The 27,928-nt window shown below is 46.8% G+C and overlaps 1 protein-coding gene across 4 annotated transcripts; it reads right to left on the bottom strand.

Annotated features, from left to right (window-relative positions):
• Positions 1-639: 639 nt before the first annotated feature.
• Positions 640-24,784, bottom strand: Zmat3 (zinc finger matrin-type 3). 4 transcript variants are annotated; one of them, XM_050138424.1, is made up of 6 exons: positions 24,625-24,782; positions 20,551-20,877; positions 4,834-4,953; positions 2,321-2,487; positions 2,101-2,201; positions 640-1,967 (listed from the first exon to the last, which is right to left on the bottom strand). In XM_050138424.1, exons 2-6 carry the CDS (start codon positions 20,818-20,820, stop codon positions 1,759-1,761), a joined length of 867 nt encoding a protein of 288 aa, XP_049994381.1. In that variant the 5' UTR covers positions 20,821-20,877; positions 24,625-24,782; the 3' UTR covers positions 640-1,758. The 4 variants fall into 4 exon arrangements, with proteins under 4 accessions (XP_049994381.1, XP_049994382.1, XP_049994383.1 ...); XM_050138425.1 differs by lacking the exon at positions 24,625-24,782 and adding an exon at positions 24,278-24,587; XM_050138426.1 differs by lacking the exon at positions 24,625-24,782 and adding an exon at positions 23,336-23,451.
• Positions 24,785-27,928: the final 3,144 nt, after the last annotated feature.

The following is a 27,928-nucleotide window of genomic DNA, read 5'->3' as shown; positions in this document are numbered from 1 at the left end:
GAGCAAATGAGATTGTTAAAACAATCACAGAACCGAATGGCCGGCACCATGCTTCAATCTACTGAAGAATTATACTTAGCAGCAAAATGAGGAATCAAATGGCTAACAAGACACGTGCTAAATGGCCCTAAACTGACCAGCTCTGTAGATGGCCCCAGAAGGGGGGGGGGGGGATTCTGGGACGAGGAGCTGCAAACGGAGATCAAAGCTCAAGGGAACACTGCTCTTTCTTCTGTTTTGAAGGGGGGAAATACTTTAACCAAATAGCTCTACTTTTCAGGAGACCATCATTTCAACAGGAGAAAGTAGCCAGGTACTGTTCTAGAAGCTAATCATAAAAGTAGCCTTTAATTGTGAGTCTCAACTGTTCTGAAGCCAAAGTGGAAAGGGGGAGTAGCGAGCGCTTCCTTCCTCTCCACTCGCTTGCCTGGAGGATTCTCAAGGTCCCACAGCGGTTTCCAGTGACGATATGATAATAAAATGTGCATCTGTCCTCGTGCAAAATACTGCTGGCTACAAACCTTCTGCAGAGCCACGCTCCCTACGAAAACAGGCACACCGCTCTTAGCACATGAAGAAAAGTAGAAAACAGAGGAAACACGGTGAACACAGGTTCACATAATACTCCGGCAGCCGATCTAGACATACACTATGGCTTTTTATTTAAAAAATAATAATCCCAGTAGAAGCATTAGACAGCACAGCCATCTGTGTTTTCAGTCTTCTCGAGGAGGTAAAGAAGAAAACACAGCGTCTGTGTGCTTCTCCACTGGAAAGGACACTGAAACTTGATCAGCTTAAAAAAAAAAAAATCCACGGAAGAAAGAGTGGTATTTCCCAGGAGGGCCCGTCACCTGCCAGGGCGGTGCCAGGACACAATCATCAAAAAAGCCACAGACAATGACGCGTTCACGCAATTATCAGTGAAAATATAATTCCCAAATTGAAATCGCAAACACATCCATGCATTTCCTTGAATCGTCTGAAAATATATTTTTTAAAAGAATAATCCATCTTCAACTCATTAGATAGTCAAATCTGAGTCCCAGACTGACAGTCCAACCAGGGCATGAGATGATCTCAGCAAACACACTGACCCAAGTAGGAGGGAGGAGGTGGGGATTAAATGTGTGCAATTCACAACTGGAGATAAAGTCACAGCTTCAAAAGAACCTAAGTATTCTGGAAGTGTCTGGATTCAAAAGAGCCTGCGTGTCAGTTACAGAGAGACACGCCCCAGGGGATGAACCGTTGCCAGAAGACCCAAGCACACACCATAACAGCACACGTACTGGCCCGGCACCACACTGGGGTGATGGCTCCCCAGGAACATCAGGAAATGGGAATCTGTTTATCTTTTTACTATAATCTGAAGGACAAACTGAAGTCAAGTTTTTTTTCACCTAATATGCATAAAACTAAAATTGCAAAAGTAGATGCCGTTTTTTAAATAGTCATAGCTCTAAGCAGTCAGGCTACTCCTGGTGAAACAGAACTTGGCCAAGATAAAAAGTTACTTCTGACGGGGCAGGCGGGTCACATACTGTAAGTCGCTTGACCGTATGTACGGTGTTTTCCAGGAGAGCCCATCATCTGCTCAAACCCCACCCCAAGTGGTACTCACGGTACCACTGCAGATACCCATCCTAAGCAGAGGAATGAGGAATGTATGGATCAAGGGGACCACAAAGCAAGGCAGGCTGACAGAAGGCAAACAACAGGCAGGACCAGTTTCTCCATGAGCGCGGGCGGCCAGCGCTACACGTAGCCCAGATTCTCCATCTCGCTCCGGTACCGCTGTTCAGACACTTTGCTCTTGTGCTGCTTGCTCTCCAGATGCTGCCGGAACTCGACTTCTTCACCAGCGCCGACATTACACATCGAACAGTAGAACTGGCCACTGGGAGTCACGCACATGGCGAGATCTCGCGGGATCCTCTGCCGCGAGCGGGCATTGAAGTAAGGACCTGCGGAAGTGAGATAATCAGGGGCTGGGAGACGGCTGAAGGATCTGAGTTCAGCTCTCCAGCACCCACAGAAAAGCCAGGCACTGTGCAGATTTGTTTACACCTACGAGGTACATGGGAGCATGCAGGATACCTGAATTGTTCTGGACTGTGTACATATTCCTCCTGGTGGTCACCATCTTAAATTCACTCCCTTCCTTCCGGGTCCGCCTTTGCCCTGCCTCTGCAGAGTCCCTGGAGAAAATAAATTTGAAACGAGTTAGACATCCAATCAGGGCTCCCTTTCATCTCCTCCTTTAGACACAGTTGCTCTCCCATAGCAATCTGGTCTCAGAGACGACAGCAATACCTACGAGAACGAGTTGCTCTGAGCTTCAGCCAGACGAAGTCTCTTGGCGTGGTTCTTCCCCTGGTAGTGGGCCTGTGCCACCGCAGGGGAGCTGAAGGAGGCATCGCACAGCTTACAGTAGTCGTTCTCTGTGGCCAGGATCACTCTTCCCCCTGGCTTGCCGGAGCCCACCTGCCAGTAAAGACACAGGACAGTTACACCTTCCCACTCCTCCCAGATCCTTCAGAACAGAGCCAAAGCCTAGGGCAGGGCCGTAGGCACTGAGTCTTGTAAGAAGAAAGCAATTCCAGGGGAGAGACTAAGAGACCCTTCATCCCATTTTGGGTTCCAAACTACCTATGAACCACCTAGGATGACGCTATCTCTACTGAAGAAATGTTTTCAAAGTGTGGACATTTAGGGCAGGAGGCGGTAAGTAAGGCTAAAATCTTCCCAGAGAGGGGGAAGCGGGCTCCAAATCCACCAGCAAACACTTACCGAGCACCAACTGTGTACTGAGCAGCCCGCCTAGACTAAAGCTGCCAAGTCTTGAAAGGTCCAGTCCTACAAACTCTCCACACCACTTGTGGGTAAATAACCAGGGGGGAAAGACTTAGTGAAGCCAGATAACAAGTAAAAGAAACCAAACGCCGTCAGGATTAAATTCCACTGGGCCAACAGAAATTATTACAAAGCAAATTTTGTCTAGAAATGATCATATGGTTAAGATTGTGGAAACCACACCTTTATCTAAAGCAGCACCGTGTGACCTGGAAGAGAAGACTCTGGGGGGGGGGGGTAACAGCACGACAGCTTCATATTTCACAGAGGTTCTTGCTAAACAAACAAGGTGGGCGGGGCTGTTTCCCAAGGAGGAAGGGTCCTGAATTCCTTGCTCCTGCTCTCTCTCCTGTTCCTGATTTGGACCTTGAGATTTCTGTCCGGTGCTCTAATGTGGGTCTCTGTCTCTGTCTCCTTTCATCGCCTGATGAAGGTTAATATTCAGGAGGATGCCTATATGTTTTTCTTTGGGTTCACCTTCTTATTTAGCTTCTCTAGGATCACTAATTATAGGCTCAATGTCCTTTATTTATGGCTAGAAACCAAATATGAACTCAAGAACAATGGCAATGGGTTTTTGATCCTACTGCACGAACTGGCTTTGTGGGAGCCTAGGCAGTTTGGATGCTCACCTTACTAGACCTGGATGGAGGTGGGTGGTCCTTGGACTTCCCACAGGACAGGGAACCCTGATTGCTCTTTGGGCTGATGAGGGAGGGGGACTTGATTGGGGGAGGGAGAGGGAAATGGGAGGCGGGGGTGGGGAAGAGACAGAAATCTTTAATAAATAAATAAATAAATAAATAAATAAATAAATAAGGGCACAGTCGTCTGACTCTAGAGCGCCTGTCCTGAAGGAACCCCTAATGTGAAAACCACTGGGCTGCAAGTGCCCCTGCTGCAATGAATATATCTTATCTTCTGTAAGTCTGGGGAGGGGGCCCAGCAGGGGCACCTACACACAGTGTCAGCAGAGAAACACTCAGGAAAGTAACATTATACCTTGGTAGTTGGGAACACTAAGATGACAAAAAATTTTGCTCTGCAACATTTTAAGCTATGCGACATCATGGAAAGTTACTCAGCTTTCCCGGGCTTTTAATAAAGCCCCATGAGGCCCATGCAGCTGGCCCATGGACCACGCTTTGAATAATAAGGCTAACTTCCAAGTAATGGCAAATACTAAATGAGGCCAGGGCCCAGCACTAGAACAAAACCAATTATAGACTTATCTAGTGTGCAGGATTTAAGCCAGCATCAAAAGCATTCAAGATAAGTAATATTTTAGTGGAATTTTTTAGACTTTATACCTATGAGATTGTTATCTACATGTATTCTGTGCATCCCATGTACCAGACTAGGAACTGGAGGGAGAGACAGTTGTGAGCCACCATGTGGGCGCTTAGAACAGAATCCAGATCCTCCGCGTGAGCCGTAAGAGTCCTTAACCACTGAGCCATCTCTTGAGCCCTTCAATTATTCCTCCAGGGCCAAGCCTAGCTATCACATGGTCATTTAACCTAGAATTCTGAAAGCTATATAAAAATAGACATAACTATTTTTCCATCTCTCACATCACGGTCAAGTCCAGTGAGACATCTCGAGGGTCAAGTGCTGGCAGGCACCGCTCAAGGGGTTAAGAGTACCAAGAACAGGGCTGGAGAGATGGCTCAGTGGTTAAGAGCACTGGCTGCTCTTCCAGAGGTCCTGAGTTCAATTCCCAGCAACCACATGGTAGCTCACCACCATCTATAATGAGATCTGGCGCCCTCTTCTGGCATGCGGGCATGCATGGAGGCAGAATGTTGTATACATAAAAAAATAAATACATACATAAATCTTAAAAAAAAAAAAAAAAAAAAAAAGAGTACCAAGAACCTTCCAGGGTGCTGTCGCCCAGACTGGCCCTGACAGAGTCACAGGACCAGCACTCATGACAACATGCATGTGACAGCCTCTTCACACTGCTCGTCTCACCTGTGGCGGGACAGGAAGGAGGGGTGTGGCTACAGGCTCTACCACGCTGCTCACCCTGGCTGGAGGAGGACAGCTGTTAGCTGCGTAATAATTTCGGAGTTTCTTGCCATGGTTTTTACCCTGGAGGGAAACACAAAAAGGACAGTTTATCAGGTAGCAATCGGTAGACGCGCACAGGTGTGCAGTCAACTGACCCTCTCCAGGACTGACGCCAGGGAGCCTGTCGTAGGCTGGAGTCTGCTCTGTGGTAAACGCCATGACCAAGAGCTTACACTTCCAGGTCAGTGCATCACGGAGTCAGAGCAGCAACTGAAGCAGAAACCATGGAGGAACACTTCTCCCTGGCTCATTCTCAGAGGCTCTCTTACATAGTCCAGACCCACCACCTCCTCCTCATCATCATCATCCTCATCCTCATCATCATCAATCAAGACAAGCTCTTACAGACAGGGCCACAGGCCAACCTGATGAAGCAACCCTTCAACTGAGATTCCCTCTTATTCCCTCTTCCCAGGGTAGCGTCAAGGTGTCAATAACAACTAAGCAGGCCAGAGTCTACTATTTGTTTCTAAGGGAACAGTTATATTTATCGGGAGAAGATAAACAACTGAAGCCAAAGAAACCAATTTCCTCTGAGTTTCTAGAGAAGCCTCGCTCTCCCGGGTGCCACACCCTCCCCAAGGCTCGTCACCATTCATTCACACATGGCCGCATCAGCAGGAATCTTGCGATGCTCTGATCTAAGAGACTTCAGAATCAAATCATGAGATAGCTAATCCAGTGATTTTTACAAAAATAGCGCCAATGGGGGGGGGGGTGACTTCATAGAGAGGGCTCTGATGAACCTCTCAGTTCATTCACCACTCACAGAGACCCCGTAGGACTCTGCGATCACCCGTACCTGGCAGTGGAGGAGCTGAGTGGGGGTGGGCACACACCTTCAGACAGAAGCACCAGCAGACCATGGCTTGAAACCGGCTCAGCACAGCCCTTACCACACATCATGGTGGCCTAGTCAGAATGGCCTTTCTCACCACGTTTTGGTTGTCGTTGTTAAAACTGACATGCGTATATTTCTTGAGCTGATAAGTAAACAGCAACTGGTGGCAAAGATGAAAAGCACTGTGGTGGGGCTTGGAAGGACGACCCAGAAATTCAAAGCTCGCCACTACTAGGGAGAACCTGGGCTCAGTTTCTAGCGCCCACATCAGGCAGCTCATAAGCACCTGTAATTTCAGTTCTATGAGACCAATGCCCTCTTCTGGCCTCTGTAGGCTCTACACACACACACACACACACACACACACACACACACACGATGCCCATACATTCATGCAGGCATGCACACACACATACATAAAAATAAATCTTTAAATGCACACTGAGTATGGGGAAACAGTTCTTTACTTGCTAAACCATGCTGTGAAACTTAAACCTGCATACCAACACTTACCATCAACAACCTGCTTACTCCCTGGAATGAACTCGGGACTAGCACACAGTATGAAGACAGCTCAGCTTCATCCCCTGCCATCCAATTTGTTCTAGCTATACCTTCCCCATGGGACAACCAGAGTTAAGGTTATGCTCCCCTCTCTGGCTGTACCTTCACGGAGCTCTAGGCGGTACACCACCACTGATCTCCCACCTCCCAGAAATGGTCCTTCTAGCAAGTTCTTTCCTTTGCAGCTCCCTCTTTCCTCTTCACACAGCTCCTCCTCTACCAGCCCTTGAGTTCTGCAGTGTCCAAGGCCCACCCTGGACTCTCCTCTGTGTCTGCACTCCAACTCTAGATCACTCTGCCCGGCCTTACAACTTTATGAGACAATGAACAAACGTGAAGGCGGGGGAGTGGGTTGTCCTTGCTGTTGTTTTGAGATAGTCTCTCACAGCACAGCAGCCCTGCAACGATGGCCTTGAGCGCATTCTCCTCCTGCCTCTACCACGTCCAGTTTCTGCAGTGATGAAGGTCAACCCGAGGCTTTGTGCACGCGTTCATCAACTGAGCTATACCACCCAGCCCTAAGACAATGACCCCAGATTGTGGCTGCATCCCTGGCCTTCACAGTCACATTCCCAAGTAACTTCCTGTGTCCTCGATTCCTTCCAAGAGGACATTTCACCACCGTCCAAGTCATCCACACATCCATAAACGCCACCACCCGCTCATTACTTCGGAAAGCTGCTGAGGCCCTTGTGCTTAAATCAATCACACTTCCAGAAACATCTAATATACTGGCGAGTCCTAGCAGCCTGCCTCCAAACCCGACTCCAGCCGTTCCACTTCTCTCAGCTACACCAACCATGTAGTGACACAAACTGCCGACACCTGGTACGTGCAGCCATAGCTCCTCCCGCTTGACTCTCAGTCTGGTCCCTCTGTAATTCTCATAAACCAGCGATGACTGAAGCCATGAATCAAACCACGCAGCCTCCCTCTCTCAACCCACCGTTGGCTGTATATGTGCTCTGCAGCGGAATGTTTGCCCAGCATGAGCAAGACCTAGGTTTGATTCCCCAGCACCACAAAGAAAATCTATAGAAGTCTCATAGATCAGTGTTTTAAGGTCCTACCTGCTCTGACCCCACCCACCTCCCATATTTGTGTCTCCCCAAGTACTCCTGCCCCTGCCTGCCATTCTCCTATCTTGTTGGCCTGCTTTCCTGAGCTGCTGGCTTCAGGGTCTTTGTCCTGCTGTGAATTCTGCCCAGGAATTGGCTCTTTTAGACTTCTGCAAGTCTGGATCATTCTCTTCGCGAAGTGTCAGCTTCCGGGACAACTCATGAAAGCCCCCGCGTGTTGCACCTGTATACATGTGTCAATCACATGACCACATCACCTGATGTCACTTTATCACAGTACCACAGCCCCAAATCTGATGATTTGTCTGTCTTTTTCCCCTCCTCTGAGAAGTAGACTCCCTAAAAAGAAGGACCTGCTTTCTGATCTACACTAGGTTACCCGTAAATACTGGTTGGAGAAAAGAATCAGGTATCGTGGTGGGAGTAATTTCAAAGAAGAAGAACAAAACTAGGAAACCACGGGGTGCCCTATTTCTGTCTGTGCCAAGGAGGCTTCTCAGAGAAGGTGACCACATCAGTTCTCAAACAAGTCCCAAGGCATTTTCACTACCATCAGGAACAAAACACCGATCTGTCCGCTCTCTCCACACCTGCTCAATACAGGGCTTGAAGTCTTCGCTAGAGCAACAGACAACTCAAGGAAAACACGAGGGTACAAATAGGAAAGGAACCTAAGACAAGCAAAGTCAGAACAAACTGATGTGGGAACTGGAAAAGACAGAGGTCAAAGATCAGTCTTGGGAAGGATCACTTCCATGGAGCAACATGGAAAGTCACGTGGGTTGGACTAAGGAAAGGATGGAAAGTGGACGGTGGAGGAAATGAGACGGGCTGTACAGAAGAGCTTCCAGAGAAGAGGAGGACACAGAGTTAGTCATGGGAAAACGGGGTCACTGGGACCCAATGGGGGCAGAGGAGGAAGACAGAGTTAGGGGGAAATGGGGTCACTGAAACATTTTTTGAAAGACATGATGGTAGATGGTCATGTGGTACACACAGCACTAAGATGGCAGTAGCAAGTGGATCTCTGTGAGTTCAAGGCCAGCCTAGTCTACAGAGTGAGTTCCAGGTCAGCAAGGGCTGTGGAGTGAGATCCCATCTCAAAACCCAAACAAACAAACAAACAAAAGAGACGTGGTAGTCCACAGCTGTAATTCCAGTTAGTTGGGAGGCTGAGGAAAGACAGAAAATCACACAAGATCAAGGTCTGCCTAGGTGACAGGAGTGTCCGAACTGGTGCAAGAATGGAGTCCTGCAAGGGGAATTCTGAGCGGTTGTGGGAACACTCCAAGAAAACAAGACAAGAGTCTTGAGACCTCAGTTTCTTCAAAACACCAAACTGCTCTTGGGATGTGTTTTCATGCTCCTCCCAGGTGTAGCAGATAGGCGTGAGTTTACTTTAGATGTTATTCATGTGCCTCTATGGAAAAACGTGGTTTTGCCACATTGGGCTTGAACTTGAGATTGTACACCTTACTCAGTGACTCTCCTTAACCCTCAGATAGAAACTGTATGGAGCTCTAATGAAATTTACTATTGCTGAGGCTTTCTTTAGTCTGCCTCATTTTTAGACCCTGCTCTTCCAGGTTCACGCCACCAACAAGAGCAGCAAACACAGGAGTATCTCAAAATTAAGAATTGAGAAGGGGTTAGGGACATAGCTCAGTGATGAGAGCACAGGCCTCGCAGGAACGAAGTCCTGGTGCCATCCCCAGCACCACCGCTTCCGGTCCACACTACCTGGCAAACCCCACTGTAATTGACAGCCACTGCTGAGGGAAATCATCCTAACTGAGCAAAAGTGTGATGATAAAAACACATGTGTGGTCTCAAAATCTCTCTCCATCTGATCCTTACTCAACAGATAAACAATGTTTTTTTTTTTTTTTTTCCAAGGAGATCCTTGTAGGCACCACCTTAATTGAGAGACAATTAACACCATGAGAACCTCTGGTGACTCATGCAGCAGGACAGTGTCTGTAGTACTATCACCCAAAACCACAAACCCTGAACCCAAGTAAATAAGGCAAACTCTGGACCACTACAAAACCTGTAAGGTTGTTAACGAAGACAAACACAAAGAGGAGATGGTGAAGTAATGGCCTGCCCAAACTAAAGAAGACATCAAAATTACATGTAAATTTCCATTTTGGATTGAGCACCAGAGGCAGGAAGAGCTATGTGTAGACAGCAGGTGAAATAGAAACAGTTGAGTGTGGAGTGCAGATGGTTTCCATCCATGTTCGCCCTTTGGTTCGCTTTGGTTGATTTGTTGTTGCTTCTGCAGGCTTAGGTAGCTCAGGCTGGCTTAAAACTCACGATGAAGTCAAGCAGAACACATGTCCACCCTGCCTCCAGCTCCCAACTGCTAGGCTTATCTACATAAAAAACTAACTAACAAAACAAGATCAGGCACAGGGAACTGTTTAGACTACCTAATACGTACTGACTTGAAGGTGCTGTGTCAAAAGCCACCCAGCCAGGCGTTGGTGGCGCACGCCATTAATCCCAGCTGTGTTTCTATCATGAGACAAAATGCAGACACTTTTTTGAAATGTATGAGAAATGTTTACTTCCTGTTACTCCCTCATATCATTTAAAAGTGAGGTTTGTTGCTGTCTTAGGGTTCCGATTACTGTGATAAAACACCAAGACCAAAAGCAACTTAAAGAAGGAAGCATTTACTTCATCTTTCAGATAAGAGCCCACCACTGAGTCAGCAGGAACTGAAGCCACGGAGGGATGCTACATACTAGCTTGCTCCCCAGAACTTGCTCAGCCTTTCTTATACCATCCAAGACCAGCTGCCCAGGTACAATCCTGCACCCAGTGGGCTGGGCCCTTGAACATCTGTCATTGATCAAGAAAATGCCCCCACAGCCTCACCTACAGGCAATTATAGAGGCATTTTTTCAATCGAGTTCCTTTTCCCAAAAGACTTTAGCTTGAGTCAAGGTAACATAAAACTAACCAACAGTTAGGATGCACAGAGTTGCTCTCTCTTCCTTGGAGTACTGTGACTATATTATACTCTGCATATATATATATATGTATATATATATGTATATATATGTATATATATATTGAGGTAGGGGACAAGAACAAAGAAAATAATAATATTAGTTGTCCAAGAAACAATTGTATGAAACAATCCAGAGGGCAAAATGGGTTAAAAAAAAATGGGGTAAGATAGAGAGATCTAAGATTTGTTTTAAAAGGATCATTTTATGTGATAATGTAGGTGCGAGTTTGTGGAGGTAACTATTATAAACATGAAATAAGAGGAAGAAGGAAAGAAAAGCAAGTAAAAACTCCAGGAATAGGAAAACTACACAAAGAGTCACGATCCAAAACAACTAACAGAAATCAAAAGAGCAAATCAAAGAGCTTCACGCAATGAAGTAATTAAAAACAAGAAAGAGAAAGACTCAAGAGGTGATACAGGAAAGAAAGATGGCGGTGGATTTCTTTAGGCCGTAGGATTCTTCTTCCTGTTTTCAAGAAACCTAACAGAAAGTCAAGGGAAACGACACAATTTCAAGTTTATAAATCCACGTATGGATCAAAATAAAGAAGACATTAACTGGGAGCAATTTCGATGTTGTCCACTTGACCACCTGGGTGTCTGGACCACAACCCTAGATGGAAACAGAAAGAAACAACTGCTGGACAGTGTTCCTTACTCACAAGGATGCAAAAGCCTCCAATAGCTGGAATAACCTGCAAACAGAGCACGGAACACTCGCTTTGTAATGGAGTAGACAAAATTAGGACCAAGCTTCATAGGGTAAACCATGAAACTACAGCCAATCCAAGCTGAGAGCTACAAAGAAGAATGAAGCAGAGCAGAAAGACAAGACACAGACCACGTGGGAGATGTCAGCCGGCATCACCGGACGTCCTTTGTTCTACAGACTTTACTTTGAGTAAAAAGATATTTTTAAGGTTGTTTAGGAGGGAAAGTGTTACCAGTCCCAAATGTCACCAAGACATAAACACAACTAAAGTTGGCCTATCAGGCCACTGGTGACCCCAAAAGGACCAGGGAACACAGTGGAAAGGGGGGCAGAAAGAATTTAACATCTGGAGAGTGAGAAGCAGGGCTGTGAAATGCTGCCTCCTGAGTCCGCACACATGAACCCAGAGCAGCCACAGTTACCTTCAGAAGACCTACACAAGATCAAGCCACGCCCCTGAAGATCAGTGACTCCACCCCCCAGAAGCTATCACCTGCCAGTAGCATCTCAGCTAGAGGTGGGACGTCATGCACCACCACAGCAGGCGTGGACTCTACCAAGCTGCCCAGTTCCCAGTGGATGCGCAGTGGGTGGCCCCATACTCAAACACATAATCAGACTCAGTGATTTATTTTTTTAAAAAGAAAAAAAAATAAAAATAAAAGGACATGGAGTTAGGAGGGAAACAAGGACGCAGGGGCTGAAGGAGGGAATGGGAGGTAAATATAATCAAAATACATTGTATACAGATGTGAAAACTCAATGAATAAATAAAACAGGATGTATTAGAAATTAGCTGGCCATGGTGGCACACACCTCTAATCCCATCACCTGGAAGGCAGAGACAGGTGAATCTCTGTGAGTTCAAAGCCAGACTGGTCTATACAGTGAGTACCAAGACAGTCAGAACTAAAAAATGAGACCCTGTCTTAAAAAAAAAAAAAATCAAAGTATATATGTATGTGTGTGTGTGTGTGGTGTGTGTGTGTATAAATGGTGAGAAAAAAAAGAAAAAAGAAGATATGAAGGTGGGAGAGGGGCATGCTGAGAAGGTGCCAGAGGGGAACTGGAGGGGAAACTTGGGGTATATGACAAAGATACATTGTATATGTATAAATTTTTGAAGAATAAATAAAAATTTTTCTTAAAAAGAAAAATAAAGGGAAGGTTGCTCTTGGTATTTCAATATATTCAGAAGAGACCTAGCCCAAGTTTTTTTATAGTCTGAAAGTAAAGAGACGAGGACAGCTGGTAAAACCCACAGCACAGGATGGAGAGCCCAACTGGTCCCAAGCAAAGACGTCTCTCTGAGGGGGAAATGAAAAACAGACTCAACTGCAGAAGCAGCAGGCTGCCGGGATCCAGTTAGTAACTGGGTAAGGAGAGTTACTGTCCCATAAGGGGTCCAAAGCAAAGAGGAAGCACTTGCCATCCAGACAGCAGAACAAGGGAACCAGCAAGGGTTCCTCCTCAGGTAAACGGGCCAAGCTTCCAGTGTAATAAAAATCACATTTGTGCCCGAGGATCATTTTCTTTGACCTCATCTATTGGTTGAACTATTCTTATGAGGATCCTTTAAGATACTAGGGAGACGGGCCTGGTGGTACTCTTGTAATTCCATTGCTGGAGAGGCTGAGGCAGGACAACTGTTAGTTCAAGTTCAGCTGGGCAACTTGGTGTGACCAAGTTTAAAAGGCTGGGGGTGTGGCTCAGTAGTAAAGGACTTGCCTAGCATGTACAAGGGCACTAGCTTAATCGCCAGTGCCGGCCAAGCAAACAGACAAACTGGTGTCTGGATGTAGGAGAGCATCCTTGTCTCTTACTCAGACAAGGTCCTACTCACTGTCTGTGTAGCTGCAACACCAAAGCAGCTGCATTTCTTCACTCAGTACAACCCTCCAAAGCAGCAAAATGAACCATGGGGATGATGGTAGCGCACACCTTTACTCCCAGCACTAGGGAGGCAGAGGCAGGCAGATCTCTGTGAGTTCAAGGCCAGCCTGGTCTACAGAGTGAGTCCTCGGGGAAAAAAGAAAAAAAAATTAAATACAGTTTTGTATATTTGTGCTGGCTGGGTTTTGTCAACTTGACACACCTAGATGTATCTGAGAAGAGGAAATCTTAATGCAACAGGCTTCCTTTAAGTTGGGCGTTTAGGGGGCTGGAGAGATGGCTCAGAGGTTAAGAGCACTGACTGCTCTTCCTGAGGTCCTGAGTTCAATTCCCAGCAACCACATGGTGGCTCACAACCATCTGTAATGAGATCTAGTGCCCCCTTCTGGCGAGTAGGCATACATGCAGACAGAACACTATATACATAATAAAAATTAAAAAAATGTTAAAAAAAAAAAAGATGGGCCTTTAGGGAAGTCTATGGAGCATTTTCTTGATTAACAACTGATGTGGAAGGGCCCAGCCCACTGAGGGGGTGGGGGGAAGTAAGAACACAGGGCAGTTGGTCCTGGGGTGTATCAGGAAGCAAACTGAGCAAGCCAGGAGGAGGAAGCCAATAAGCAACAATCTTCCACGTCCTCAGCATCAGTTCCTGCTTTAAGGTCCTATGCTGACTTCCCTCAGTGATGAAGTGTAAGCTGAGAGTTGTTAAGGTGAAATACCACCCTCCCCCCAACTTAGTTTTGGTCATGGTGGTTTATCACAGCAATGGAGACCTAACAGAGACACAAACTGGTGTCAGGGGTGGAGAGTTGCTGTGACAGGCCTGACCATGCTGTGTTTCGGGAGGAGTATAAAAGGACTTTGGAACTGGACCCAAGAAAAATGGAGTACTCAGAGCCTACTGAGCTATCGCGGGAACTTAGAAGATAATGCAGATAATGCTGAGGTAAAGTGTAGAGGATGGAGGCCTGGCTTGTGAAGTTTGAGAGCCGCTTACTGTCTCTATCAGGGACATTCATTGTTCTGATTTAAGAACCTGTTGTTCTAGTCAGCTGCAGCTGAAGAATCGGCTGTGATTAACAAGAGAACAGAACTAGGGAAGTAAAAACCTTTGCTTTGCTCGACAACAGGGGCTGAAGAATCGGCAGTGAAGTCTTCTGGGGAGCGTTTCCTCAGAGTCTACACACACAAGCTGTAGTCCAGAGGGGCCAAGGCTGCACTCTGCACTGGCAGCCTAACTTGGTAATGTGTAAGTTTCTCAAGTGGTACTGGTCTGAAGACATGAAAGGGTCATGGGAGCAGCTGAAGCTTGGCACTCTGAGAGGCAAGGAGAGGCTACAGGGGAAGGTGAAGCCTCAGGTGTAACAGAAGCTCCAGGATTGAAGGGATTATGAAGAGAAGCTGGGGTGAGTCAAGCCCCTGAAGAGAGCCCAGGAGAGGTTTTTGGTGAAGGTGCAGCCCAGCTCCAAGAGGAAACACCAACACGTTTGAGCACCACGGGAGGACCACTAACAACAGCGGCAGCTGTGGACTGGAGCCCGCCTGAGCCTGTGAGACACGCTATGTGTGCTGTGGATGGCAGAGCCAGAGAGCTGGAGCTGCTCAGGCCCCGGGAACCCAGAAGACCGTGAGTCCCAGATGTTGGACACTGAGCTTCACACTGTCAGACCGGTCTTGCTCTGGTTTTGAATGCTAACTGTGTCCTGCTTCTTTCCTTTTGAAGTAAGAAAGTATTTTAACTTTTTTCCCTATTTTACAGGAACAAACAGCTAGGAGGCCCATTTCAGAAAGTCTTTAGATATTTCAGAGAAACTTTGAACTTTTAAGAGAGGCTGAATTTTTAAAGAAAACTTAGACCTTGAAACTTTTAAAGACTGAGGGACTTTTAACATTACACTATGTTTATACTATGATATTTATATGAGATCATGGGGATGAATAAGAAAGGACAGGTTATGCTTTAATAAGTGATGCGCTTGTGTGTTAAATAACGAGTAGTCAGTTGTGCTGGTTGGTTTTTGTCAACTTGACACAACCGCTACCATCTGGGAAGAGGGAATCTTAACTGAGAAGATGCCTTCAGAAGACCGGTGTGTAGAGAAGTCTGTTGTGCATCTTCTTGCTTCATGATTGACAGGAGGGCCCACCCCACTGAGAGTGGTACTACCTACCCTCTGGCAGATGATCCAGGGGTGTTAGGAAAACACACCAAGCAAACTATAAGGATCAAGCCAATAAGCAGCATTCCTCCATGGTCTCTGCTTTAGTTCCTACCCTGATTTCCCTGAGTGATGGAGTGTAACCTGAGAATGGTAAATTGAAATAAACCTTCTCCCACCCCGCCTTTGGTTATGGTGTTTTATAACAGCAATAGAAACATTAAACCAAAACACTCTAAACAACAGGAACCTGATGTGGGATTCCCCTCTGTGTCCTATGAATATGTTTTACTACCATTGGTTAATAAAAGAAGAGCAGAATATAGCCAGGCTGGAAGAGATATAGAGAGAGAGAGTAGGCAAGAGTCAGAGAGACGCGATGCAGCTGCCTGCAGAAGGAGAGTCAGCAGCCAGCCAGAACCTTACCAGTAGGCCACAACCATTAATAAAAATGGGTTAATTTAAGATGTAAGAGCTAGCTAGAAATATGCCTAAGCTATTGGTCACACAATATTGTGATTAATATAGTTTCTGTGTTATTATTCAGGTCTGGGCAGCCAGAAAAATGAACGAGCAGTCTCCATTTATATGCAAGATGGCTCAGCAGATAAAGTCTGATAACCTGAGTTTGACCCCATACACACACACACACACACTCATAATGTAAAAAATACACATACATAAATGTAAAAGTACTTCCTGCTACTCTCTTCCTCTGGGTATTTCTTTATGCTGATGAAATCCTATTACATTTCTTCATGCCAGGCTTGCACTAAGTAATCTGAGCATGCAGACAAATTTCAATAAAATGAAAACTCATTTCTCTTCCAAAAACCTGATTTTAAATTAAGTTATAAGCAAAGCCATAATTTTAAAAGTGAAAAATTAGATAGCCTCATTAAACATAAATGACTCAGCCGAGGCTGCTAAAAAGCTAAATGACTGGGCTAAACAGCCTGGAATATAAACCGTCCGTGATGCCCACCCTTGGCTCAAGAAGGCAGCCCCTGATCAGGAGCATCAAGATGTCAGGAGAAACAGAGACGAGGCCGAGGGGAGGGTTTACAGAGCAATCGCCACTGTATCCCGAGTACTGGAATGTGATACAGTCGGACTCCGGTGAACAATGCCTGTTTACCACACCGAGCAATAGGAAGCTTCGATTTCAGTGGTATCAGCTCACCAAAGAGGGTTAGGTAATTCAGAGAGTGTATCCACCCAGGGCCTTTTCACTTACGTGACTGCACTGACAGACGTATGCCCGTGATATCACCCTGAAACAACAATCACAAAGCAGGTTTGTCATCTTGAAATAAAGCTTGACACCTGCCCTCTCCTTTCATCGTAAACCGTTGGTTTTGCCAGTCCGCGCCCACTGCCCCTCAGCCTGCACTAGAGCCTAGTGGGTCCCCACCCCCTGGGGGCAACCCTTGCCTCTAATGGTTGTCTTTTATCACCACCCATTGATCCCTACAAACTGACCCATCTTCCAGTCTGACATTTCTGTTCTATGTGAACAGGGTCTCAAGCAGCCCCAGGATGCTCGGGAGTTCCTGGCTTACTATGTGGCAAGAATGCCTTGAACTATGGGCGCTTCTGCCTCCGCCTCCCCAATGCTAGAATTACGGCGGCCACCATTCCTGGCTCCAGGCTAAAACTGCTACGGTTTCCTTCCGTGTTGGGTCATGTTCGTCTCCATTCCACGTGATCATGCTCTGGTTACATGTTCTTTGATTCACTCTCATACTAACTACTTCTCTGAAAGAAATCCGAATCTCGGACAGCGGAGAGATGACTCTGTCAGTAACGCCTTTGGCTCGTGAGCAGGAGGACCCGAGTTGGGATCCTGGCATTCACATTAGTTTCTGTTTGCTTGTTTTTGAGACAGGATCTCTCTAAGTAGCTCTGGCTAGTCCAGAACTTGCTGTGTAGACCAGACTAGCCCTGAGGAAGCAGGGAGACGGGCAGACCGTTGGCGCTCTGACTGGCCCACTAGCCAAGCCGTGAGCTCTGAGTATGGGAAGACACCCTATCTCAGAAAATACGGTAAAGGGTGATGGAAGAAAACACCCAAGAGGGACTTCTGCCCTCCAAATACTGCCACACACACGTGCACCCACACACAGGAGCATGTACAAACACACATGCCATGCACATACAATCCAAAGTTCACGTCTAAGGTTGTCCTCTTCCACACCATACAGACACAACAAACTCCTCTGCCTTGCTTTAAAGGAAGAGAGGAGAGGTTCATCCTAGCAATCACCAGTAACATTGTCCTCATTCAAATCTTTGCTTCACAGCTAACTTAGAAACATGCACTGTCATACCCAAACATCTTTTTTTTTTTTAATTAGGCTCTACTTTCTTTTTTGGAGGGGTATTGCGGGAGGTGATAGAAGGTCTCCTGTAGCCCAGGCTAACTTCAAAGTCGCTCAGCAGCTGAGGGTTTTCTTGGCTTCCTACTCCCCTGCCCTCCACCTCCCAAGTGTGCTGGAAAAGTTCTGCATCCTTCATACCTGCCCGCCTCTCTCTCTCTCTCTCTCTCTCTCTCTCTCTCTCTCTCTCTCTCTCTCTCATGCTTGGCTATTTGGTTTCTGCTCTGCAACAGACTGTACTTCTCCCCTAACTTTTCCATGTGAAAATTTTATTATTGGAGAATTTTTCTCATTTTTTTAATTTCCAGTTTACTTACTCGCCGCATCATGGAGGGAACAGGAATGAGTTACAAATCTTGTCAACTTAAAAAGGTTAGAGCAAACACATAGAGATGTATAATTTTTCTAAAGGTTTATCTTATGGAGAAAGCCAATCATTTCTCCATCAAACTGAACTCTCCATGAAAAACGAAAAGGTACTGTCACCGTGTAGACACAAGAGTCACAAAAGCAACACAAGGTAGAAGCATAACCCACACAAACAGAAAAAAAACAAATCACACATTGCCTCATTTTCCCTGAAAGGTAACAACTATACAGAAGGCATAAAGCAGGCATACACCCAATAAAGACCTAGGAAGGAAGGGCTTCAGAAAACTCAAATTTTAACCAAGTCATCCTTAATCTCTTCAAGTGACTCTACGCAGATGGAACATCTCATGGGAATGAAAGCAGAGGCTAGCTACATTCCTATCTGTCTGAGATGGGCCATCATGGAAGAGCAGCCACCAGTACCTGGTCATAGCACACAGGGATGAGAGAAGAGACTGCAGAAGAAATGAGAAAGAAACACAGAAACCTTGAGTAGCCAGGGTTGTACTAAGGTCTGCTGCAATGAATTCTGCTCAACTGCTGGCAGCAGACAGACCTGAACAAGGCAGAGCAACAGACCTTTTCCTCCCAAGGAAATATTTTCAAAGCAAGATACAGTGTTCAATTACCCATCTTTAGGATTAACGTTATAACCAAAATTAAGTAAACAAAAACTTTCAAGTGGAGAAAAGAATGAGGAGCTGATGAACTCCTGAATGAATGTCTTACTGACACAAGCATAGCAGGGCCTTAGACTCGTGGGAATGGCAAGGCCTGCCTCGGATCAGGGTAGGGCCTTATGATTCCTCTGAATGTGAGCACTAAGGCTTGCAGCGTGTGCAGAAAGAATCAACACAAAGATGACTGCAGCCTGAGGCTGCTCCCCTATGGAGCCCCCTCCCAAGAGTAGCTAAGCTGCCACCTCCTCTCTGCTTTAAAGCTGAGTCTCCTGGCCACTGCATTCTGATGCATTCCCATCAGATCACTGCCTGCTGGATCCCAGCTTTTCTAAAGGGTGTCTGTCTTTTCTCCAATCTCTGTCACTTCAGTCAGGTCAACCTGAACGCAGTGAAGTTCACGACAGAAAAGTACAGTTTCAGGCAAGTAGCAATACGTTATAACCAACAGCTTTCTGCCGTGTGGTCTTAGCAGCGATCAAAAACTAAATCAACAGTGGTCTAGGAGATAACCCTCCTTTCAAAGAGGGTTTCTATCTTCAGGTCTCTTTTCTCCAAAACGGAAAAACATCAAACTGTATACAGACAACAGTATAAAGTAAAAAGAAATACTGGGGCGAGATGGCTCAGCAGTTAAGAGTGTTTGCAGCTCTTGCAGAGGACTGGGGTTTGCTTCCCAGCACCCATATCAGGGGGCTCATAACCACCTGCAATTCCAACTTCAAGGGACATACCATCCTTCCTCTTCTGGCTTCTGCAGACATCTATGTGCACATATGCATACACACAAGCATACATGTGCATGCCACACACAAAAAAAAAAACACGTAACTAAAAATAAGATAAAAATTTCAAAATAAAACCCTATATTGTCTCAGTTCCCCATTTATTCTCAGGCAATAATACCCTTTATGATGGCCCTTTCCACAAGCTATTCTACATAGAGATAAAATGCTTTACATCTTAATATTCAGCATCAGTTCATTCAGAAGACTGAAAGAAACTAAGATGTTTATGAGGAAAGTAAGACTCGATAACTGAATATCCTATTATTCTCTCTACAAAAAGACATGCATAGGAAAAGTCTGAAGTAAGAGAAAGTACAAGAGTCGTGTGGCAGGCGGCCTTGAACTGATGCAAGCTGTACAAACTTCAGAACAATTTTACACTGAATTCATGTAGTACACTTCTCCTTGGATCCCTAGGCAGAACCCACTGTGTGAAACATGGCACTCTCTTCCCGACTTCTGGGTTTTCCAGTCTCAACTGGCCATACCTGGAGGGTAACTTGTGGCTACACAGTGCCCAAAATGTTCACCCCACTGACCCCTTCTCCACCCAACACCCAAAATGGTCACCCCATTGACACCCTCTAACCAGCCAGCCCCCAAACACCATCTGTGGTAGTTTGAATGAAAATGACCCTACAGGCTCAAAGGAAGTAGCTCTATTGGAGATGTGGACTTGTTGGAGTAGGTGTGGCTTTGTTGGAACTTGTGCATCACTGGGGGTGGGCTTTGAGGTCTCAGATGCTCAAGCCAGGCCCAGTGTGGCATTGCTCTTCCTGCTTCCAGCTGATCCAGATGTAGAACTTTCAGCTATCTACTTCTCCAGTACCATGTCTACCTACATGCCATCATGGTTCCCACCATGACAATAATGGACCGAATCTCTGAACTGTAAGACACCTCCAGTTAAATGTGTTCTGCTATAAGAGTTGCCACTGTCATGGTTTCTCTTCAGAGCAAAAGAAACCCTAAGACATCATCTAACAAAACAGCACCCAAAAAGCTCACCCCAGTAACATCATCTAACCAAACAGCACCCAAAAAAACTCACCCCACTGATACCATCTAACCAAACAGCACTGGGAACGCTCACCCCACTGACAGTCACTTCCCTTTCTTCTTCTTACCTGATAGTGTGCCTGGGCTTGCTGAGCAGAGTTCAAGGTGACATTGCAGAGTTTGCAGAAGAGGGGCTTACAGAGCTCCTCCAGGGCAGAGTCTGGCTCCCCTCCCTTAGCTAACTCCTCTTCCCCTGCCAGGGGCAAGGATGCCTCCTGCCCGAAAGCCTTCTGTGGTGGAAGCTGCAAGGTCCTTGTGGACCTGGCAGCCACTGACATAGGAGGAGAGGTCGGGGGCCGCTTAGGTGGAGGAAGTCCAGCCTGCTGCAAGAGAATCATCAGGTAGAAAAGCCACGGGCATAATCCAGTGGGTGATCAGGGGTGGTGTCTTCAAACCTAAAGCAACCAGGGAAGAAAATGAAAAAAGAGATTTCAGCAATACGACATAGAAATGACACCAACATCTTTCTCTTCTCTAAACCCAATTTTGGAGCATCTCTCCTTAACCTTAGCCTACCAGACGTTCCCTGCCTGCTTATCCTTGCTGACTGAGAATAGCTTCTGAGATTTGCTTTTTATTTTGCTTGGCTCAGTTCCAAATGCCATCCCTCTGGCCATGGGCATTAGCAGCATTGTATCCATGTCCAATTAAGTTGAAAAGTCACATGACTGGAACTGAACATCAAAGGTCATCCTCCAAACCCTTCTCTCTGGAAAGCTGAACCACTCTTGACGGTGATATGCACAACCAAAACAAACAGGCAAGCAAAGAACAAACAAGGGAAAGCCACCCACCCGGGGAGAAGCTCTTCCACCCAGAGGATGCTAAAGAGTGAAAAGATCATCACCTCTAAGAATCTCTCTCCTTTTCTTTTATGCGTTTTGTCTTATTTGTTTTTACTGCGTGTAAGTGTGTATTGCAACATGGCAGAAGCTCCTCTTCCACCTGTACACACACGTGTGTACCTAGGAGGTATAGCAAGCACTTTACCCACTGAGCCATGTCACCAGCCACCGTTTTTTATGACAGGATGTCACACAGTCCAGGATGGCTTCCAATTTGCTGAGACCTGCACAGCCACACTCAGCCACCTATCAGATCTTTAAGGCATTTCTACAACTAGTTGGAAGGTGGGTGAAATCTAAGAAGAGGATGGCACTCAAGTTCTGCAAGGCACAATGGACAGGGGCAGTTGTAGACCCCGGATGGCACAGTGAGCTGTTTGGAAGATAGTTTTGTTTTGCTTTTGTTTGTAAGTTAAATAAATTGTCAATATTTAAAAATTAAAAGCTTCACAGAATCCAGCAATAGAAGGATAATCTGGCAACACTACACCCACGCCCTCCACTGCACACAACCACCTGTTTGGTGCCAAAAACACTATACCCAGGCCAGCCTTCTCAGGGCCCCTTCAGCCCTACTAGGAGTGCTGCCTAAAGGCCTTGGGGTGATGAGTCTACTCCATACAGCTTTTGACTACACTCCTGAGACCCTTGTAAGTTTAAAAATACCTTCTCTCCATCAGGAGGTAAATCACACACTCAAGACAAAGCATCCAGATTGAATAGTGTCCAACCAAGTAATGGACCACACTATCCTAAGCCCTGTGGTGACTTATGGGCCATTTATATCATTCCCTTTGCTTTCTAAAGGATACACTCAGTGATGGTTGTAATTCCAATTGTCAATTTGACAGGATCTGGAATTACCTAGAAAAGGAGCCTCGTTGAGGGTTGGTCCAGATTAGGTTGGCTGTGGGCAGGCCTATTAGGGATTTTCTTAATTAGGTTGAGGTGGGAAGACCCATCCTAAGAGTAGGTAGTATCACAGCATGGTCCTGGACGGCATCAAAAGGAGGCAGAGCTACACTGGCATTGTTCTCCTGACTGTGGACCCATGAGACCGCCTACCATGACAGCGTGAGCAGCTGCCTAGGGCTCCTGCTGCCTAGACTACCCCACTATGGTAACTGTGCCTTAAACTGTCAGACAAAATAGATAAACTCTTTCTCCCTTAAGTGACTTCTGCCAGGGTATTTTATCATACCAACGAAAAAAGAAAACCAAGACACTCTATTCTATTTTCCTCAGACAAGACCCACTATGGCCGGGCAGTGGTGGTGCCTTTTATCCCAGCCCTTGGGAGGCAGAAGCAGGCAAATCTCTGAGTTCAAGGCCAGCCTAGTCTACAGAGTGAGTTCCAGGACAGCCAAAGATACACAGAGAAACCCTGTCTCGAAAAACTAAAACGACCCAATATGTCCCACTCCCTCTTTAATTCTACTCCTGCATCTTTTAGTCCTAACCACCTAAAAAAATGTACCACGGTAACATCTTCAAGTAGTCCAGGTTCTAATTATCTAAATTAGAATCCTCATTCAAAGTCTACACTTTCCTCCACTCCCAGTATTGTTAAAAACTTTTCTTGGTCAATAGGATGTGGTGTCTTCGGCTGCTGAGGTTGCCATCTGTGATGAAGATGTGTGAGCTAGGGCAGTAGCAGGTTTACTAAAACAACTCAAGGGCTCTTTAAAAAGTAAAAGTTAGCACATTTGGTAGACACACAGTGAGGAGGAGCCTCAAGATGAAGAGATGGTTAGTCGTAGAAATACACAGTACTTATTGTTTACTTGTAATAGCTAGAAAGGGAGAATATTCAACCGCCCATATCTCTGGAAACACAAAGAAAAGGGATACAGATTTGGAACATTGAAACAATAAGCTTCTCTGAAACAATATTATTTCTCCCAACTAAATAAAAGACATCCAAAAAGCAAAGGTGATTATGGAGGTGGGCAACGAACCTAAGGAAGCAAAACCAACTTTTAAAATAGTTTACTCAGTCATAACTGACCATGTCACTCACTAACTTGTCACACAGATTCGGTTAGGTCATGGATGCTGGCGGGTCATGGAGAAAGGACAGAGCAGGGTACCAAAACATCCGATAAAGAAAATCAGCAACAGACACAGAAAAGTGAAGCAACCCACAGCCAGGCATGCCTGGGCTTGTCTCTTGCACGCTTACTCCCACCTGAGGAAACCCAGCAGGCGTTGCCCCCACTGTGACACAGTGCTTTCCAGCAGAAGCAAGGGCCTCCTCAGGACAGAGGCACAAAAGGCCTAATTCCAGAGCAAAACACCGGTGGGGGTGGGGTGGGGGCATTTACAGTGCAGGCTTACCTATCACTACATTTTATCTTCATAATGTTCAAAGAAAGGATAGAGACCTCAGAAACACTGCTGTTATATATAACCAACATAAAGCTAATCCCCTCTCAAAAAAAATCTATTGGCATCAATCACAACAGGTATTGCATTTGAGTAATAAATAAAACCAAAACGTCAGTGAACGCACAAACTGTAAAATACAGAGACCCAAAACACACGGATCAAAATGCAAACCGTTCAGACTGCTGCATTAATTTAAGAGACTAATTTAGAAGCCGATATAAAAATACTTCTCAGATCTTAAAATCCATCCGATTGGACGTATGCATTGGCATACATGAAGGATGCACAGGGCTTGATGTCCTAATTTGGAAGGGAGCTGAGAAGACACCAAGAAAAATCACAGCTCCACCATGTACCGGTTTAAGCGAAATGAATGACCACAGCACACGTTTCCATGGCTGGGCTGGGGCCTACTCCTCCCGGGTTGTATCGCAAACAGCCCTCCCCGTGGCAGAAATGGACCCAAGGAAAAGAAGAAAATCCAGGAACAGGTTCCTGGCTTCCGCTTAAAGTAGGGAAGGCTGTCCCTGGGTATTCTGGAGAAGAGAAGAGAGAACCTTACTCAGAGGTCACCAGAACGCGGCAAGCAGAGAAAAAAGAGTTCCGGAGGCTGTTTTACATCACAGAAGGAGGCTGAGATGGGAAGGAGGCCCCGGCGACCCGGGCTCCGCTCTTAGGACTCAAAGCTGCGCCCCTGCAGCATCGCCCCCACCCAAGCCATTCCTGGGCTGGGCGCGCACACACGCACTCCGGTCCCGCGCGGATGCCGGCAGGGAGCACCCAGTCGCCGAGGCGGCTGCGCGAACGGCTGCGGGATCAGGCTCGGGGGCCCGCCGGTCGCCGCGGGCGGCCGAGGCTGACACGCGCACACGGACGCAGCCGCGCGGACCCGCGCTCCTCCGCACTCACCGGAACCGGCAGGCCGCCGCCGCCCCCGCCACCCCCCGCGCGCCGGTGCGCGGCTCCACGACCACTTGGTGCGCTCGCCGCCGCCGCCCGGCCGCTCCGCCGCTGGAGGTTGACTGTCAAAAGTCGGTCGGATCGGAGCCACAGGGAAACAGCTGCAGGAAGTGACTGCGGAACCGGGAGGCGGCGGCGGAGGCGGAGGCAGGGCTCCCGGCGCTGCCACTGCGCATGTGCATGGGCCCCAGCGGCTCCCGCAGACCCGGGGCGCGGGGCAGGTGCGGGACGGTGACACGAGAGGGTACATTACCCGGGCACGGGTGGCTCCTCGGGGCTGCCCCACCTACCCTGACAGCGATGCAGGCAGAAGCCTGGCACAGCCTGGTAGGAGGGCGGAGATTCTCGTCTGGTACCTCGAAACTACACTCCCTGCGCCCCCGCCCCGAGATGTAGGGAAGCGGCGCTGCTCAGGCCTCACAGAATTGCAGAGTCCGCACTGAGGACCTCTGCTCACCTACCTGCTCAAGGCGGTCAGAGATGAGGGACACTTCCTCCTGACCCTCGCAGCCTCACCTGCAGAACCAGACGGACCACAGAACATCTTCAAGAGAGATGCTAAAATGGATCGCAGCCATGGTTCTGCTGGCACCGTACCTTCTAATTCTGCATGTGATTACTTGTGTGGTGCCGGGTTTTTCTCCTTGGACAACATGACACAAATTTTCCCTTTACCATCGGCAGAGTATGGTTTCTCAGCATCAAGTACTTTCATATTGTGTGCGGTTATTGTGTAATCATAAACTAAAATGCCAAGGAGGTCTGCTAAGATGTGCCCTTGAATATTCGAGGGCTGTTCAGCAGACACACGAAGCTAGCTAGTGTGCACCAGCCATCGGGGAAAGTACTCCACCGTCCAGATGTGGTTAGTGCATGGTCAGTATATGTGAAAATATCGCGTAGCTTGTCTTTAAAATGACAGCGTGGAAATGCATTTCCTGTAAGGCCTCAGCCAGTCTGAGCACTTGGCCGTCACCAGGGATCGTGCCGGGGCCCTGGCTGACCTTTCTCATCCAACAGCCCTCGTCCTCACTTCCACGCCCAGGCCTGTAGTAGGTAGATATCATGTCTTATGACAAAATGGCTAACAAAAGCAACTGAAGAAAAGAAAGGTTAGTTTGGGCCCATAGTTTGAGGACACAGTTCATCACATCAGGGAAGGCATGAGGGCACGAGTGGGGCGGCTGGTCGTACCAGCCTGTAGTAAGGAAGCCTGGAGGAGCCATGGAATGCCGCCACCTACATTCTGTTAGTCTAATCTAGGAACACTCCCACCCACAAGTCCAGAAATGGTTTTAAATCAGATTGACAGTCAGTGTCCTGTGCACCCCAGGCCCAGGATCTCACACTACCTCTGTGATTTAACTCAGCTTGCCCTGAGTGAAATGCCTTTCTCCTTGTCCACACTGTCCCGTCCACCCCCGCTGTCCTCTGCCACCTCTCTCAAGCTTCCATGGTGCTCTCAAGGCACTGCACAAGAAGCCACTGTGTCCATTCCCCACGTTTTTCATTTCTTATATTCGCCAAATGCCTTAAACTCATTTTTTTTTTTTTGCCTTAAACTCCTTGAGTGTGGGAAAAAACAGGTCTTGGGGTTTTCTGTTGTAAGGAGGGGGACTGCTTGTTGGTTCATAGCTACTCAGCCCTAAAATAATCACACAGAAACCATATTATTTATTTTTTTTAAAGATTTACTTATTTATTATGTATACAACTTTCTGCCTCCATGTATACCCACACGCCAGAGGAGGGCGCCAGACCCCATTACAGATGGTTGGGAGCCACCATGTGGTTGCTGGGAATTGAACTCAGGACCTCTGGAAGAGCAGGCAGTGCTCTTAACCACCGAGCCATCTCTCCAGCCCCCAGAAACCATATTATTTAAAACACTGTTTGGCCAGTTTCTTATTTGCTAACTCTTACATCTTAATTTAACCCATTCCTATTACTCTGTGCATAAACACGAGGTCGTGGCCTACCAGCAAAGTTTCAGTGCGTCTGTCTCTGGCAGCAGCTCCATGGCTTCTTCTCTCTGCCTCCTTTCTCCCAGCATTCAGTTTAGTTTTCTCCCGCCTAGCTCTGTTCCCCTATAGCTCTGCTATAGGCCCAAAGCAGTTCCTTTATTAACGAATGGCAATCACAGCATACAGAGGGGAATCCCACGTCAGTTTTCAGTTTATGGTTTTATGCATATATAGATGTCAGGATAAAAATTTAGAAACCGAATGTAGGGACCTCACTCTCTAGCTCGTACTTACACAGACATTCAGTATTCCATATTTGCTACTCATGACCGTACACTCACCTCAGACAGCTAAATCATTTCCTTCCCTGGCCCAGGAAAAGGTAGGCAATCCGAAGATACTTGTTTCATAGGCCGGTAAGTCTCATGGCAGAGACAATGCCTGCATAAGTCAGAACTTTTGTTGAGAATCACTGGATCAAATAAATAAATAAATGAAAAAGAAATAGGTCACAAACCTATTTTACTGCAGGACAAAAACAAATGTCAATGACTTGAGGCTGCAGCCACAAGTGTGATCGTGTGCTGAAGGTGTGCTGGCCAAAGGCACACCTTTATAGGACATGGACCATTCTTGAAACAAATGAGAGGATCGGAGGTGTTAGTGGAAGCTAGTGGAGCTGCTTAAAGCTACGTGTCACACGTGTCACATTGTAACACTGATGTATTATGGCCCATCCACACAGATTCCAGTGGCCGAAGCCACTCCTGTCACTAACCTCAAGTCAGTACAGCCATCACTGCCTTCACAGGCATTCGGCAGGGTGATAGATGGCAATGGAAATGAACCATTCCAAAGGAGAATACAATCTGGGGCCAGCGAGATGGCTCAGCGGGCAAAGTGCTTTGCTACCAAGCCTGGTGATCTGAGTTCCATCCCTGGTACCCACATAGAAGCCAAGTGCGGTGGCATGCATCTGTAGTCCCAGCTCTGCAATGGTGAGGTGAGAAGCGGACAAGAAGGTCTCAGACCAGCTGGGCTGGAGTATGCAGAACGGCAGCAGAAATTAGGGAGCCCCTGCCTCAAAGTGGAAGGTGAGAGATGATTCCCCAAAACTACCATCTGACCTCCATGGCAGCCCTGCATTCACACAAGCATAGGGTAATAGTAATGATAATAATTGTTTTAAACTGTATAATCTGACGCGAATATGGGCAGCCAATCTTGTCACTTAGAGGTGTTCTTTTTAAAAAAAAATATTTATTTATTTACTTATTTTGTATACAATA

This window comes from Alexandromys fortis, unplaced genomic scaffold (genome assembly GCF_014885135.2).
Source record: "Alexandromys fortis isolate MF-2015 unplaced genomic scaffold, M_Fortis_MF-2015_v1.1 scaffold_15, whole genome shotgun sequence".
Taxonomy (NCBI): Eukaryota; Metazoa; Chordata; class Mammalia; order Rodentia; family Cricetidae; genus Alexandromys; species Alexandromys fortis.
The sequence above is the reverse complement of the archived record's forward strand: the minus strand, read 5'-3'. Positions and strand labels throughout refer to the sequence as shown.

Excerpts from the sequence above, each read along its gene's own strand:
- Zmat3 (XM_050138424.1), bottom strand. The coding sequence starts at position 20,820 with ATGATTCTCTTGCAGCAGGCTGGACTTCCTCCACCTAAGCGGCCCCCG. Across the intron at positions 2,202-2,320 it reads GCTCAGAGCAACTCGTTCTC|GGACTCTGCAGAGGCAGGGC; the intron begins GTAGGTATTGCT and ends TATTTTCTCCAG. Across the intron at positions 1,968-2,100 it reads CACAGTCCAGAACAATTCAG|GTCCTTACTTCAATGCCCGC; the intron begins GTATCCTGCATG and ends TCACTTCCGCAG.